General features: G+C 44.3%; 1 protein-coding gene across 1 annotated transcript; it reads left to right on the top strand.

The window, feature by feature from the left end:
• Nucleotides 1-130: 130 nt before the first annotated feature.
• On the top strand, nucleotides 131-8875 carry PSMA4 (proteasome 20S subunit alpha 4). Its single transcript, XM_066238215.1, has 9 exons — nucleotides 131-236; nucleotides 1438-1461; nucleotides 1702-1744; nucleotides 2348-2510; nucleotides 3616-3693; nucleotides 5088-5176; nucleotides 5654-5784; nucleotides 7188-7311; nucleotides 8479-8875. Exons 2-9 carry the CDS (start codon nucleotides 1459-1461, stop codon nucleotides 8631-8633), a joined length of 786 nt encoding a protein of 261 aa, XP_066094312.1. The 5' UTR covers nucleotides 131-236; nucleotides 1438-1458; the 3' UTR covers nucleotides 8634-8875.
• Nucleotides 8876-16749: the final 7874 nt, after the last annotated feature.

The raw sequence follows: 16749 nt of genomic DNA, 5'->3' as shown, positions 1-16749 counted from the left end.
CCTTGCTCCCACAAGGCAGCAGCCCGGCTCCGGAGGACTTTCGCTTCCTCAGCGGGGTACCGGGACTTCCGCGCCCTCGGCCCGCCCCCGGAATACCGACCTTCGGCCCCGCCTCCCCAGTGGCTATGCGCACGCGCGGGGGCCATATTGGCAGCGGACTCCCGAGTAGCGTTGGTGGTTTCTTCCTGAGGAGTGAACCTTTCCGGGTAGACCTCAACTCCAGTGTCTTTTCTTAGGTGAGTCCGTGTCTCCCCGCATCGTGTAAACTTGGCCGCGGACCTCGCGGAAGGGCGAGGGTCGTGGCGCCGCAGCACAGCAGGTCCTGCCTGGAGCGGCCGCGCGATGACTCTGCGGCTCTGGGTGTTGGGCTGGCCCCTGCCGGCCGCCGTCGGGCCGGAGCAGAGCCGGCACGCGGGGCTGAGGCGGTGGGGTTGTGGCAGCACCGAGGAGCGTGGCTTTGGTCTCGGGACGAACCGCACCAAAAAGTGGGTGCCGCGGGTTGTAGGCGGACCCCGGCATCGGGCGCAGGGATGAAGGGCATGGCGGCCTTGTCATTGTCACTGCCTCCTTCAGTGCCAGCCAGAGTGGTCGTCCTTAAGTGCTTGTCAGGCCCAGAGGCCCCCGACCCACCATCACCCGGTGGAACCTTTTTGCCTAAAAGAGAAAGCTCACGATTTTTTATCTGGGCGTGGGCCTTTCACACTTAATTCCTGGTGTTCCAATATTTGGGGAATAAGTTTGGTAGTCTGAGGGCTGAGCCCCAGTGTCCCGTTCTCAGAAATTGTGATGATGATGGTGATGATGGTGATGGTGGAGCGGAGATCGCCGCCCCGACCCCTTCCACGGTGCAGGACCCCATGAGTCCGGAGAAAAACCTGACCCTCTTAACGTGTTGTTCTAGATTCTACATGATCAGGATACTTGCTTAGCTTTCTAGCTTCTTCATATTCTTTTTTTCTTTTAACTAAAGCAATTTGCCTCTTACCCATGAGCTGTCTTGCCTCAGTGACCTTTTGCTCAAGCTTCTCTGTCTGTACTCCCTTTATCCATCCACAGTTCTTTTAGATCTGAAGGTTCTCATCCATCTTTCCGCTTTTACCATCTCTAATTTGAACTCATTTTCTGTGTTTTTTTAAAAATTATTTTCTTGATTTTTTCCATTCCTCTTCCAACTTCACCTTTGGTGCCTTAATTTCCACATTGCTTTGTAATTGACCGTCTGTGTCTGCTCCTTACCTGTCCACCAGACTATAAGCTCTTCAGGACAGGCAGTGTCTTACCCATCCTGGTATTTCAGCGTCTAGTATAATGCCTGCCGCACTTGTAGCTGCACTGGAAAGTTAGCTGAATAGAGTGAAAAAAAACACTTTTTAAGTCATGGAAATGCTTTTTAAATTGTAAATTTCTTTTAATAAGGATCCTATTTTCTTTTTACAGGAGCTATAAAGTTCAGAAAACATGGTAAGTTACACATATCAATGAGTTACTGCCTGACAAGCTGTATTGCTTGTATTCAGCTTACAGACTTGCGTGAGAAAACTGGAATGGGAGGAAAAAGAGGTGGAATAGTGTCTTTCACCTTATCAGTTCGTTTCTACATACTGGACTTTGTGCACCAGGACGTGTTTTATAAGGTTCTTTATAGGCTTGCAGAAGTTACTTTCAGTGGATAAGAATCACCTGTATGTTTTTCCTTTGCAGTCTCGAAGATATGACTCCAGGACCACTATATTTTCTCCAGAAGGTAAAACTGAAATTGTTTGTTAATGTCTCAAGAAATTTTTTAGAACTGTTTGACTGGCTATGGCCGGTTGCTCAGTTGGACAGAGTGTTGGCCCTGCATATGGACATTCAAATGTGATACCCAGTCAGGGCACACTGGATAAGTAACCATCTTCCTTTCCTCATTTCCTTCCCCTCCTGCAGGCAGTAGCTCAGTTGGTTCAAGCGTGGCCTGGGCGCTGAGGATACCTCAGATGGTTCGAGCACATCAGCCTTAGGCACTAAAAATAGCTTGGTACTCGAGCATCAGGCCCTAGTTGGGGTTGCTGGGTGGATCCTGGTTGGGGCGCATGTGGGAGTCAGCCTCACTATCTCCCCTTTTCTCACATAGTAAACACAACAAAACAAAAATAAAACACTGACTTCTCAGGGGGAAGAAGTTTAGAAACTTTTTTTTATAGTTTTCTATTCTCTTTGTAATTAGTAATAATTATGGTCATTCGGTGATTGTGGAAGTGAAGTTGGAACTCTTATTTGTAGCCTGTCAGTGTTGCCACTGATTTTCTTGGACCAGTAGTGCTGGTGCTCAGAGAGACCCTTTTTTCTTACCACTTGTGTTTTGCAGGTCGCTTGTACCAAGTTGAGTATGCCATGGAGGCAATTGGACATGCAGGCACTTGTTTGGGAATTTTAGCAAACGATGGTGTTTTGCTTGCAGCAGAGCGACGCAACATCCACAAGCTTCTTGATGAAGTCTTTTTTTCTGAAAAAATTTATAAACTCAATGAGTAAGTGAGCTCTTAGGGAAAGAAGTTTAAATATCTCATGTGTTCACATAGTAGTATCTCACGTATTTGGGGAGGGCTATTCTGTGTGACGTAGTCACATTGAAGTAAACAGTTTACTATGTTTTTTACTGGTGTAAATTTTTTTTTTTATTTTAGTTGAAACCTCCTTGATAAGGCTTAGGATCATGTGTTGTTCTTTTTAAGTGCAGGGCCAAGAACTTAGTGGAAAAACAGTATTTTATACTAAGATTATAGGCTTGGTAGTCACAGATTTAGGTTAAATCCACCAATTGTTTAACTTCTCTGGGCTTCAGTACCTCCTAGAGTGGGTGTGGCATTTCAATGAAATAGAAGAAAATTAATGAAATTCACTTCCACAGTGTGTGACAGGTAGCAGGCCCTCAAGGTATTGTTCAGAATGGCTATTCGGGAATTTTGTTGAGTTATAGTGAATCTTAGCTCCTGCAGGTCTGGAAACAGTTTAGATGAGCCCTGTTAGTTTTATATAATTGAGTGTGTAAGACTTCCTAGCTAGCAGAGAGCTGGATTTGCCCGTTAGAGACTTTCCCTTGAATGGTAGGCTGGGTGAGTGCTGGTTACAGGGCCTTTTGATACACTCGTCCAAGGAAGTGTCATCCCTCCATAGAGTCACTGCTGGTCTCACTCAGAAGCTTGCAAGCTTGCCTAGGTGTAGTGACAGAGGATGTTGGCTATAGGGAAGCCAGGGCAGCACTCAGGGAATGGGGCAAAGAAGGGACATGTCCCCTTTGTCTGAGCCTAGCCCAGAGTCCCCTCAGTCTGCCCCCATCAAGCCAGGCCTTAGGAGGTGAGAATACATACTTACTACCCAAGAACATGGGGTAGTCTCTCTTCCTGTATGACAAAACCTTTTTTCTTCCTGAATCTAATCGGGAATTTTTTTTTTTTTTTTTTTTGGCTTCCTAGTGTTGATTCTCTCACCCTGTGTCTGAATAGACAAAACTTCTATAGCTTTGAAGCAAGCATGGTAAACTTCTAGTAGAACTTTGGCGATTTATAATATTTGTAAATGATCCTCTCAGATATCTTCCCTGCTTACACATGAATGTATATTTCTTTTTTCCAGGGACATGGCTTGCAGTGTGGCAGGCATAACTTCTGATGCTAATGTTTTGACTAATGAACTGAGGCTCATTGCTCAAAGGTATGGTCATAAAGAGTGTAATTGATGATGTATAAATTAGTTTGGTGTTTCTAAGAATGCATTTTTGCAAAAATTAAAGTTATTATAAATCTATTAATTAAAAATTATTATTTATTATTATTATTTTAGAGGAGGGTAGATAGGCTCCTGCATGCACCCCAACCAGGATCTACCCAGCAACCCATGTCTGGGCCCAATACTTGAATCAGCCGAGCTATCCTCAGTGCCTGAGGTTGGCACTCTGACCAACTGAGCTACCCTTACCACATGCGGCCAGTGCTCAAACCATTCGAGCCACTGGCTGTGAGAGGGAAAGAGAGCAAGAAGGGGGAGATGGTGGAGAAGAGAAGCAGATGGTTGCTTCTCATATGTGACCTGAACGGGGACCAAACCAAGGATGTTCTCACACCAGGCCGACGCCCTGTCCACTGAGCCAACTGGCCAGAGCCAAAAATTGGTATTTTTTATTTTTTTATTTTTTTTTAATTTTTTACAGGGACAGAGAGAGAGTCAGATAGAGGGATAGATAGGGACAGACAGACAGGAACGGAGAGAGATGAGAAGCATCAATCATCAGTTTTTCATTGCAACACCGTAGTTGTTCATTGATTGCTTTCTCATATGTGCCATGACCATGGGCCTTCAGCAGACTGAGTAACCCCCCGCTCGAGCCAGTGACCTTGGGTCCATGCTAGTGAGCTTTTTGCTCAAGCCAGATGAGCCCGCGCTCAAGCTGGCAACCCCGAGGTCTCGAACCTGGATCCTTCCTCATCCCAGTCCAATGCTCTATCCACTGTGCAACTGCCTGGTCAGGCGAAAAAATTATTTTTTAAATCCAAACTTGTAAAATGTTATTTACCGTAAGAGTGTTAGGATGTTGCCCTCTGCCCCCACCCCTTTCTTTTTTTCTTTTTTTCTTTTTTTTTCTGAAGCTGGAAATGGGGAGAGACAGTCAGACAGACTCCCGCATGCGCCCGACCGGGATCCACCCGGCACGCCCACCAGGGGCGACGCTCTGCCCACCAGGGGGCGATAATCTGCCCATCCTGGGCGTCGCCATGTTGCCACCAGAGCCACTCTAGCGCCTGGGGCAGAGGCCACAGAGCCATCCCCAGCGCCCGGGCCATCTTTGCTCCAATGGAGCCTTGGCTGCGGGAGGGGAAGAGAGAGACAGAGAGGAAAGCGCGGCGGATGGGGTGGAGAAGCAAATGGGTGCTTCTCCTGTGTGCCCTGGCCGGGAATCGAACCCGGGTCCTCCGCACGCTAGGCCGACGCTCTACCGCTGAGCCAACCGGCCAGGGCTGCCCCCACCCCTTTCAAATTACATGGCATTGATTTCTTTTCAGAGAGTATGTCTTAGAAAAATTATTAATATGCCAATTTCTTCGTCCAAGGTATTTATTACAGTATCAGGAGCCAATTCCTTGTGAGCAGTTGGTTACAGCACTGTGTGATATCAAACAAGCTTATACACAGTTTGGAGGTAAGAAATTTTGGGCAAGTTGTTCCAGAAAGGGAAAACATTTTCTGAGTAATGATATTTTTGAAGTGGTAAAAAGAAGTTGAAAATTAAGTCAATCAATACTTTCCACACATATTTTGTTTTCATGAAATAACTAGCTTCCATGGTGTATATTATCATAGGTTTTATTAATAGACTAGTGAGAGACCAAAATAACATTTGCAATTCTGGAAGCAAATAGCTTTTTACACAATAATGAAATTCAGCACTGGTCCTCTGTGTCTTTATTCCATCTCCTGGCTGTGTCAAAATCCTAGAAACAAAAGTGGACATTTTGATGGAATATATCTATGGTGGCCAGAACCCAAAGCAGTTTATGAATGCTTGGCTGCACAGAAAAGGGTTTCAGCTACATTCAGTGAGCTCAAGTAACTATAGTGATAATAAATTTAGGTTGTTGATTTGTTTGACTTTTTAAAAATTTTTTCTTTGTTAAAGGAAAACGTCCCTTTGGTGTTTCACTGCTGTACATTGGCTGGGATAAGCATTATGGCTTTCAGCTCTACCAAAGCGACCCTAGTGGAAATTATGGGGGATGGAAAGCCACATGCATTGGAAATAATAGTGCCGTGAGTATTTTTGTGTTGCTGTAAGATCTAGCAAAAGGTCTAATAACTAATTTTAAAATAGTGATGAATGTAAACAGTATTTTAAGATAGCTGCAACAGCCTGACCTGTGGTGGTGCAGTGGATAAAGTGGCGACCTGGGAACGCTGAGGTCGCCGGTTCAAAACCCTGGGCTTGCCTGGCCAAGGCACATATGAGAGTTGATGCTTTCTGCTCTGCTCTCTTCTCTCTCTCTCTGTGTGTCTCTCTCTAAAAAAAAAAAAAAAAAAAGATAGCTGCAACAACCTTAATATCTGTGATTGCTATTGGTTGTGAAGCACAGGTTCTGTTAAATACTACTGGGGTTTATTGCCCTTTATTTTATTTTATTTTTTTGTATTTTTCTGAAGTTAGAAGTGGGGAGGTAGTCAGACAGACTCCCACATGTGCCTGAGTGGGATCCACCCGGTATACCCACCCAGGGGGCGATGCTCTGCCCATCTGGGGCATTGCTCAGTTGTGGTTAGAGCCATCTAGTGCCTGAGGTGGAGGCCATGGAGCCATCCTCAGCGCCCGGGCCAACTTTGCTCCAGTGGAGCCTTGGCTGCAGGAGGGGAAGAGAGAGACAAAGAGGAAGGAGAGGGGGAGGGGTGGAGAAGCAGATGGGTGCTTCTCCTGTGTTCCCTGGCTAGTAATCGAACCCAGGACTTCCACACGTTGGGCCAACGCTCTACTGCTGAGCCAACCAGCCAGGGCCTATTGCCTATTTTTATAATTAAAAGAATGCTAATTTTCAGTGAGAAGTGGTAAAAATAAGATGTAGTTTATTTCACATCCTGGTTCATAGACCCCCCTGAATTCTATCACAGATCCTTGGAGCTCTGAAGCTGTAGGTTAAAGACTTCATTTATAGAGTGTCAGCACTCCCCCACTCCACCCCCCAACCCCACCCGGCATTCTGTGTCTGTCTTCCCTGCCATCAAAATTATTTTTTGTTTTTATTCTTTGTTTTTTAGCAAGAGAGACAGATAGATAGGAAGGGAGAGAGATGGAAAGCATCAACTCATAGTTGCGTCACTTCAATTGTTCATTGATTACTTCTCATATGTGCCTTGATGGGGAGTGAGGAGAGGCTCCAGCCGAGCCAGTGACCCCTTGCTCAAGCCAGCAACCTTGGGCTCAAGCCAGTGACCGTGGAATCATGACTATGATTCCACATTTAAGCTGGAAACCTTGGGGTTTCAAACATGGGTCCTCAGCATCCTAAGTCGATGCTTCATCTGTTGTGCCACTACCAGTCAGGCAAAAATTGTTTATATTGGGTATTTGCCAATAATAATTCAGGCATTATTCTTCTGCCCAGTCCATATTCCTAAAAAAGGCAAGAATTTAAAGGAAACTGTCTCTGTTGGTTCTTGTTTTATAGGCAGCTGTGTCGATGTTAAAACAAGACTACAAAGAAGGAGAAATGACTCTGACGTCAGCACTTGCTTTAGCTATCAAAGTCCTCAATAAGACCATGGATGTTAGCAAACTCTCTGCTGAAAAAGGTAATTTATGTGCCCTCCTCTAATTTGTTTTCTTTTGTGAGGGAATTGATTGAGTGGCCGCTGTGTTAGGCCTTTAACATGTTACTGTAGTTCATTGAAACTGCATCCATGTGAGTTAGGTGGTGTTATACCTGTTTTCTAAATGAGGACACTAGCACTTGGTGAGGACAAGTGACTTGATTAGGGTCAGCAGTGATAAGTTGTGGAGCTATAAGCCCACCTGACTCCAAGCTTAAGGACTTGAGCCTGAATGTCCCCTGTGGTCAAAGCTGGAGATACGAGCTGTGCTACTTTCAGTCGATAATTATCTTACTGACTTCTTGACAGTGATGTCTGTGCTTGTGGGTATGTATGATGAGCATATATATAGTTATGTATTTATATGTAATGGGTCATGTACTTGATCAGAAGTGTAACGTATGTGTGCATTGTGGTATCTCTTTGTTCTTCTGAGTCTACTGATCTCCTGTGTTAAGCCCATATTTGCAATTTTAAATTCTTAGCTTAAGTTATATAACCATATAAAACTATTTTTAAATAATGTTTTTCAAAAGTTATAAATTAGCATATTGATTGAGTTTAGGAAAACTTCACTCCAGGACTCCTTAGAAGATGCCATTTTCTTGCAGGTTGCCCCCTGTTGTGTACTTGGACCTATGTTCTATTTCTACTCAATTTTCCCTACTCAGAACATTCCTTCTCCTTTTGAAACCTGTCAACTTTTCTGTCCATAGTCATGGAAGCTGCTTTTCATGCCTTTGTTTTGAAAAATCCGTGAAAAATGGCAATTACTGGTTAAAGATTCTGGCTGAGCCTTCAGAGGTTCCAACAAGGAAACTGCAATTTATTCTGGTCAGCATAGCTAATAGCAGATTAACTTAAGCAATTGGCTAATTTTACTTTTTCCAGGAAAGTGACAAAATGGCAACTCAGAAGGTTGGAATGGGTAAGGATAAAGACAATATTTAGGTAAAAATGTTAATGAAAACATTACAAGATTGAAGATGTTTTGTTTCCATAAAAGAATCCTTTAATCATATTAAGCATAAAAGCATAGAAGAGTGGTGAGCAAAGGGTGAGCTGATGTGAAGGTTACACTGCAGTTGCCTCTAAGTTTGGGTGTTGAGTCTGCCTGCATGTGATACAGATGTGTGTGTTTGCTCGCAGTGGAAATCGCCACACTAACAAGAGAGAGTGGAAAGACGGTCATCAGAGTTCTCAAACAAAAGGAAGTGGAACAGTTGATCAAAAAACATGAGGAAGAAGAAGCCAAGGCTGAGCGTGAGAAGAAAGAAAAAGAACAAAAGGAAAAGGAGAAATAGACGAAATCGGGGATTTTGTAACTTGTCTGGGGTACCATTCTAGTGTGAAAGCTGTCCTTTTCCACACTGAGAAAGCATTGGCTTTTTATAACCTGGATGGTGGAAAAGTAGGATGGTACCATCTGTTTGGGCCCTCGATATTTCTATCCAGGTGAAAAACAATTGCTCTTCATGGACCTTTTAATTCCTTCTCCCCCTTTTTTGGAATAAAACTTGGAAAATAGAAATGGTGAAGGATAAAATTGTCTGTGGCAGTAATTGTTAGATACCAGGATTAATAGAGCTGTGACTTTTCTTAATTAGTACAGTGTTTTCAACTGCTGGTTTGGTGCTGGTGCATTAGAAATTTTGTGCCAATCTGTGTAAGAGTTAACCACCTGATGTTATATGAAGATTCTAGACCCAGTGATCTTAGTTGAATTCGCTTATGCTCAGGGTGGTTTCTACCTTAGCAGTCCCCAAAATCTCTCTCCTATTTTGACCAGTCCTCCAGTGTAAAAAGGTTGAAAACTACTGCATTGGCATACTGTGGCAGCTCTTGCAGCTACTTTTCTATCAGATGTTAAAATGGACAGAAGTGTGGGCATCATAAGGGAGAGTTGGGAATTGTGCCCTGAAGGTTACCTTTGCTGTGGCCCCCTACCATCTTGGACAACCCGTGGCCCTAGACCTCTGAAGGGAATGTTGGATGAGGCCCATCCACTGAAGTAAAAACCACACTCTTGCCTGACTGGGCGGTGGTGCAGTGGATGGAGCGTCGGACTGGAATGCGGAAGAACCAGGTTCGAGACCCCGAGGTTGCCACCTTTGCTCATCTGGCTTGAGCAAAAAGCTCACCAGCTAGGACCGAAGGTCGCTGACTCGAGCAAGGGGTTACTCGGTCTGCTGAAGGCCCAAGGTCAAGGCACCAATGAGGAAGCAATCAATGAACAACTAAGGTGTCCCAACAAAAAACTGATAATTGATGCTTCTCATCTCTCTCCGTTCCTGTCTGTCTGTCCCTATCTGTCCCTCTCTGACTCTCTGTCCCTGTAAAGAAGAGAGAAAAAAAAGAACCACACTCTTAGGTGTTACCAGCCTTTGATATTGATGGATGTTCCTACTGGACTTAAAATTGTGTGTGTGCGCATGTGTATACATACATGTTCACACAAATCACCACTATAATAAAATGTGAAAGGCCCAGTTAAAGTGAAAGCCCTGTAACCACTACCCATTCTCAGGAACAAATTAATCAGTACTTTTGGAGCCCCTTGTGTCCCTTTCAGGTCTTATTTCTCTCTCCCCTCTACCCTCAAGAGTTAACAACTATCTCTAGTTTATCTTTCCTCTTAGCTACAGGCTTTTTTTGTTTTTTGTTTGTTTTACAGAGACAGAATCAGAGAGAGGGATAGATAGGGACAGACAGACAGGAACAGAGAGAGATGAGAAGCGTCAATCATTATAGTTTTTCGTTGAGACATCTTAGTAATTCATTGATTGCTTTCTCATATGTGCCTTGACTGTGGGCCTTCAGCAGACCGAGTAACCCCTTGCTCGAGCCAGCGACCTTGGGTCCAAGCTGGTGAGCTTTGCTCAAACCAGATGAGCCCGCTCTCCAGTTGGCGACCTTGGGGTCTTGAACCTGGGTCCTCCACATCCCAGTCCGATGCTCTATCTACTGCACCACCGCCTGGTAGGGCCTAGCTACAGTTTAGGGGTTTTTTTGTTTTTGTTTTTACAGAGACAGAGTCAGAGAGAGGGATAGACAGTCAGGAATGGAGAGAGATGAGAAGCATCAATCATCAGTTTTTTTGTTGCGACACCTTACTTGTTCATTGATTGCTTTCTCATATGTGCCTTGACTGTGGGCCTTCAGCAGACCAAGTAACCTCTTGCTCAAGCTAGCGACCTTAGGTCCAACCTGGTGAACTTTGCTCAAACCAGATGAGCCCGTGCTCAAACTGGCGACCTCAGGGTCTCAAACCTGAGTCCTCCGCATCCTAGTCCGACGCTATCCACTGCGCCACTGCCTGCCAGGCTAGCTACAGTTTTTATAGTCTGGTTTTCTGTCCCCCTGCTTCAGCTAGCCATATGCCTCAGGCTGGTCAGGTGACCTGTCTCTGTATGCAGGGATTGGTTTGAGAAAACCTGGGGGCTGAGCCAAGCCAGAACTGTGAGGGTAAGGAAATATAGCTGAGGATCCTGCAGCTAGAGCAGGCCCACAGCAGGCACGTGGAAGGTGCAGAAGAGATGAAGACTGCAGAGGAAAAGGGGTCAGATGAGAGTGGTTTATTGATGGCTGAAGGAAGCCCCCAGGCTGATCTCTGCCCAGCCCACATTCACTTAGGTTACTGTCACTTCCAGAGTCCTGGGAGCAGTGCTGTAGAGCAGTGCACCCACCTTTAGCATCACCCAGGAATTGCTAGTGGTGCAAATGCTGGCGTCCAATTCCAGACCCACTGAATAAGAATAAAAATCTTGGAGCAGAGCCCAGCCATCTGTTCTAACAAGCTCTGCACTAACATTTGAGACGCAATTTGCTGCATATTAGAATTGCCTCGAGAGCTTTTAAGTCTGTTACACAGGTTGTGCTCCCTGCCAATTAATACAATCTCTGGGTTGGCACCCTGGCATTAGCATTTCTTCAAATCTCCCAAGGCGACTAAGGGACAGACAGAGAGGGGAACCTATACCCTGAGCAATATTGTGCCTATGTTCTATTTCTACTCAATTTTCCCTACTCAGAACATTCCTTCTCCTTTCCTCTGTCAACTTACAGTTTTCTGTGGTGTTTATGCCAAGGTATTTCAGGTTGCTTTGACATAATGCTTTTTGAATCTTCTAAATTTTTTTTCCGCTATACAGTTGGTTCTCATGATTCGTGGTAGCTGTGGTCTATGAAGTCATCATGAGCACAATTAGCAAATGCTAGCATTGTTCCCGGGGAAATACAGGGTCGGGTTCCTTTGAGCCTGTAGTCACAACACTTTTTTCAGTTGATCAACACATAACCTTACGTGGGTTTCTGTTTAAAGACATTTTATTTACTAACGTGGAATTCATTAATATTGAACTCCTGGCCAAGAGTACTCTATATGCCTAAATGAAGCTTACCTAAGATATATTTTATTCATGGGCACATCACAGCCTTCCTGCACTACCTTTAGGGGATATTTTAAAAAGTGAAATCAATAAAAAGCACAAAAATGAGAAAACTGCAACATAAAATAGAGCAAAAAGGTAGTAAGCGAACATGATGAGGTACTTTTAAATTTTCCTAATGTCTCTTTTGTTGCTGTTTTGGCCTGAGACCAGGTAGAGACTAATGCTGCTGGTGGGGAAGAACTATAAACAACACTGTACATTACACAGTGAGTGAAACCATGTCGAGTGATTTTTTTAAATTTCCAGATATTGTTCAGTTGTATTCTTTTGTGTACTGTCTATCCATCTCCTTTGTCCAGTTTTCTCTCAGCACTTTTAAAAAATTCATTTATGAGCTCTGTCACCTATGTTACAAATGTTTCCCCATTTTTGCATTTGCATTTTTGTCTTTGCTGCTGATATACTGAAGGTTTTATGTGTTTATGTAGGCAAAGCTAGCCATCATTTACAGTTCTTGTATAATGCATATAAAGATATTTTCAAAGCCCAAGAACATAAACATTCTTCTAGTAAATTTGTGGTTTTATTGCCTTTATCATGCACAAGAGAAGCATCAACTCGTTTCATTTAGTTGTTCGATTTAGTTGTGTACTCATTGATTGCTTTTCATGTGTGCCTTTACTGGGGATCAAACATACAACCTCTGGCCACCCAGCCAGGGCCAATTGGTATCTATATTTGTGTGTGTGTGTGTGTGTGTGTGTGTGTGTGTGTGTGAGAGAGAGAGAGAGAGAGAGAGACAGAGACAGAGACAGGGACAGGGACAGGGACAGACAGGAATGGAGAGAGATGAGAAGCATCAATTCTTCCTTGTGGCACTTGAGTTGTACATTGATTGCTTTCTCATGTGTACCTTGACCTAGGGGGCTATAGCAGACCGTGTAACCCTTGCTAAAAGCCAGCGACCTTGGGTTCAAGCTGGTGAACTGTGATCAAACAGATGAGCCCACGCTCAAGCCAGCGGCCTCGGGGTTTTGAGCCTGGGTCCTCTGTGTCCCAGTCCGACACTATCCACTGCACCACTGCCTGGTCAGTGGTATCTATTTTTAAAAGGCAGTATTTAAATCAGTCATGCAAATGTAATTTCATTGTTCAAACTAATTAAGAATTGTTCTTTTCCTTTTTTTAACTGATTCTAGAGATAGAGAAAGGAAGAGAAACATCGATTTGTTGTTATACTTATTTATGCATTCACTGGTTGATTCTTTATGTGCCCTGACCAGGGATTGAACCTTGGCATATTGGGACAATGCTCTTAACTAATTGAACTATCTGGCCAGGGCAAGAGAATTGTCCATTCTTGAATGAATTCAGAATTACAGGAAATAAGGTAGTTATTTAACTTCCTTGGTTTATTTATATCATAACAGCTTTATTGAGATATAATTCATATACTCTACAATTCACCCATTTAAATTCTGCACCCACTGACCTGTGGTTGCGCAGTGGATAAAGCGTCGACCTGGAAATGCTGAGGTTGCCGGTTCAAAACCCTGGGCTTGCCTGGTCAAGGCACATATGGGAGTTGATGCTTCCAGCTCCTCCCCCCCTTCTCTCTCTGTCTCTCTCTGTCTCTCCCTCTCCTCTCTAAAATGAATAAATAAAAATAAGAAAAAATAAAAAATTCTGCACCCATCACCACAATCAATTTTAGAACATTTTCATCACCCTAATAAAGAAGACCTGTAATGCTTTGCCATCACCCCCAAGTCCCCCCTGCCCTAGGAAATCACTAATCTGCTTTCTTTCTGTCTATACAAACTTGCCTATACTGGACATTTTAAATAAATGGAATCATATCATATTGGTCCTTTGGGACTGGCATCTCACAGTGAGCATAATGTTTTCAAGGTTTTTTCCTTGTTGCAGCATGGATTTATAATTCATTTCTTTATTAGATGAGAGAAATAACAGCATGAGTGCATTTCTTTTTATTACTGAATAATATTTTGTCTGTTATATGATATTTCTTTATTCATCAGCTGATGAACATTAGGGTTGTTTTCACTCGTCTTGGGTATATACCAAGAATTGGAAGTCACTGGGTTCTACCTTGCATTATTTTTAATCCACCTTTATATCATACACATCCATACGGATTTTAAAAGGACTCTTACTTTCTGCCCCCACCGGATAGTTTGGTTGGTTAGAGCATTGTCTCAAAGCACAGAGGCCACTGGTTTGAGCCCTGATCAGGGCACGTACAGAAATAGATTGATGTTCCTGTCTCTCTCTCTTCCTCTCTCACTAAAATCAATAAATAAAGATTAAAAAATAAAAAGGGCTCTACTTTCCTCTATTTTCTCCTGTGATACCTCATAAAAATGGGAACTGGATTTACTATTTGAGTAAATGTATATGAGGTCGTTAGTTATTGTTAAAGTAGTTCTCACAGTTGGAGAGGATTTTCACTTTCATCTTGGCAGGAAGAACCTGTTCTCTAAGCTTCTTTATGCCTAACACTGGAGAAGTCTAAGTCTTTGATTTTGTACCCAAGAGCCTTATATAATAACATTTTCTGAAAACCTATCTGTTTACAGAGCACTTCCTACCAGCAATGGGTGAATCTAGGGTAAGTTGTCTTCTAGGTCCTGAACATGCTCACATTGGAAAATACACGATAAGTTAAATAAAAATCACTTATCCTATCTTCCTCAGAGTTAGTCACTGTTATCTTACCTCAGTGGCCGTGTCCAGAGCTGAAGAAGTATACTGGTGGACTTTGGCAAATTACAGGCAAGCTACTTACAGTCTTAAAGGAGAATTTAAAATGTCTTTTCCTTCTCATTGCTTTCTAAAGCATTTTACAGCCTTAGCATACCCTGTTTCTCTGTACAGCAGAGCAAAAGAGATCATGTTTTGAGTTAACAGTATGTGTCACCTGCTTTGTATTCATTAGTGCTGATTCTCACAACCTTGTAAAACATTGATTATAATTATAGCACTCAGTTACCAAGGGCCCACTCTGTACTTGGTGACTTAGAGACAACTTCCTGTTATGTAGCAGAGAATGCCAAGGCTCAGCCTAGGTGAAAAACTGCCAAGTCACACAGTGGCAAGGCCACCATTCCAGTGCCAGTCATCACTATCATCCCTTCCCTGGGCTTCTGTGATCCCCCTCCTGCACTCGTTCCCCTGACTGCTAGCGTCATCCTAATACGTAACTCAGAATACATGTCTCAACCCTTTCTTTGGTTCCCCATCCGAGAATTCCACAGATTTGTGAAGTGAATGAAGCTTAAGCTTCAGGACCCCTCACTTGAAAGTCTCAGCAAGGGACCCTAACAATGTCCTATGCTTGTGTGCTTTTTGTAAAGTTTGCAAAAGTAAGATCTTTTACCTACCATTAGTAAGTACTACTGTCTGCTTCCATTCAGACTGCCCCTTTTGGACATGGGGAACGGTCGTGGCTGCAATGGATCATATTTATTTGTGGTTATTTCCATGTATAGCGTGGTTATTGTTAATCATCCCAGTGTAGAAATGGCTTCCAGTTTTCCTCAACCCACTGAGGCAACATAACCCAGCATCATGATTGGAAGATATAGAAACAGAAGTGTCACTATCATCACAAGTTCCTGGACAGTGGAAGAGAACAAGGCTTAAAATGTATCATCAGAAGCTTATCTGTGGCAAACTTTTCAACCTTACAGTGTGCAAAATTAGCATGACTGAGTGGTGGTGCAGTGAATGGAGCATCGGCCTGGGACGCAGAGAACCCAGGTTTGAAACCCCAAGGTTGCCTGCTTGAGTGTGGGCTCATTGGCTTGGGTGTGGGATCACAAACGTCCCCGTGGTTGCTGGCTTGAAGCCCAAGGTCGTTGGCTTGAGCAAGGGGTCACCGGCTTGGCTGGAGCCCTCCCATCAAGGCACATATGAAAAAGCAATCAATGAACAATTAAGGTGCCACAGCAAAGAATTGATGCATCTCATCTCTTTCCCTGTCTGTCCCTCTCCCTTTCTCTTTCTCTCTCTCTAAAAAAAAATTGTGGCCTGAACAGGCGGTGGCACAGTGGATAGAGCATTGGACTGGGATGCAGAGGACCCAAGTTCGAGACCCCGAGGTCACCAGATTTGAGCGCGGGCTCATCTGGTTTGAGCAAAAAGCCCACCAGCTTGAACCCAAGGTTGCTGGCTCCAGCAAGGGGTTACTTGGTCTACTGAAGGCCCGTGGTCAAGGCACATATGAGAAAGCAATCAATGAACAACTAAGGTGTTGCAATGCTCAATGAAAAATCTAATGGGGGCCCTGGCTGGTTGGCTCAGTGGTAGAGCGTCGGCCTGGCGTGCAGGAGTCCCGGGTTTGATTCCCGGCCAGGGCACACAGGAGAAGCACCCATCTGCTTCTCCACCCCTCCCCTCCTTCTTCCTCTCTGTCTGTCTCTTCCCTTCCCGCAGCCAAGGCTCCATTGGAGCAAAGTTGGCCCGGGCGCTGAGGATGGCTCCGTGGCCTCTGCCTCAGGCGCTAGAATGGCTCTGGTTGCAGCAGGGCAGCCCCCCAGATGGGCAGAGCATGGCCCCCTGGTGAGCATGCCAGGTGGATCCCGGTCGGGCACATGCGGGAGTCTGTCTGACTGCCTCCCCGTTTCCAACTTCAGAAAAAAAAAAAAATCTAATGATTGATGCTTCTCATCTCTCTCTGTTCCTGTCTGTCCCTGTCTATCCCTCTCTCTCTCTGAAAAAATTAAAAAGTGCAAAATTTTAAGCGTAGGATTCAGTTTTCATAATGCCAAAAAAGCTGGGGGAGGCCCTGGCCAATTGGCTCAGCAGTTGACCATCGGCCCAGCGTGTGGAAGTCCCAGGTTAGATTCTTGGTCAGAGCACACAGGAGAAGTGCCCATCTGCTTCTTCACTCTTCCTCCCTCCTTCTTTATCTCTCTCTTCCCCTCCCGCAGCCAAGGCTCCACTGGAGCAAAGTTGGCCAGAGCGCTGAGGATGGCTCCATGGCCTCCAGCCACGACAGAGCAAT

This window comes from Saccopteryx bilineata, chromosome 7 (assembly GCF_036850765.1).
Source record: "Saccopteryx bilineata isolate mSacBil1 chromosome 7, mSacBil1_pri_phased_curated, whole genome shotgun sequence".
Lineage (NCBI taxonomy): Eukaryota > Metazoa > Chordata > Mammalia > Chiroptera > Emballonuridae > Saccopteryx > Saccopteryx bilineata.
Note: the sequence above shows the minus strand (reverse complement) of the source record. Positions and strands in the feature narration are given on the sequence as shown.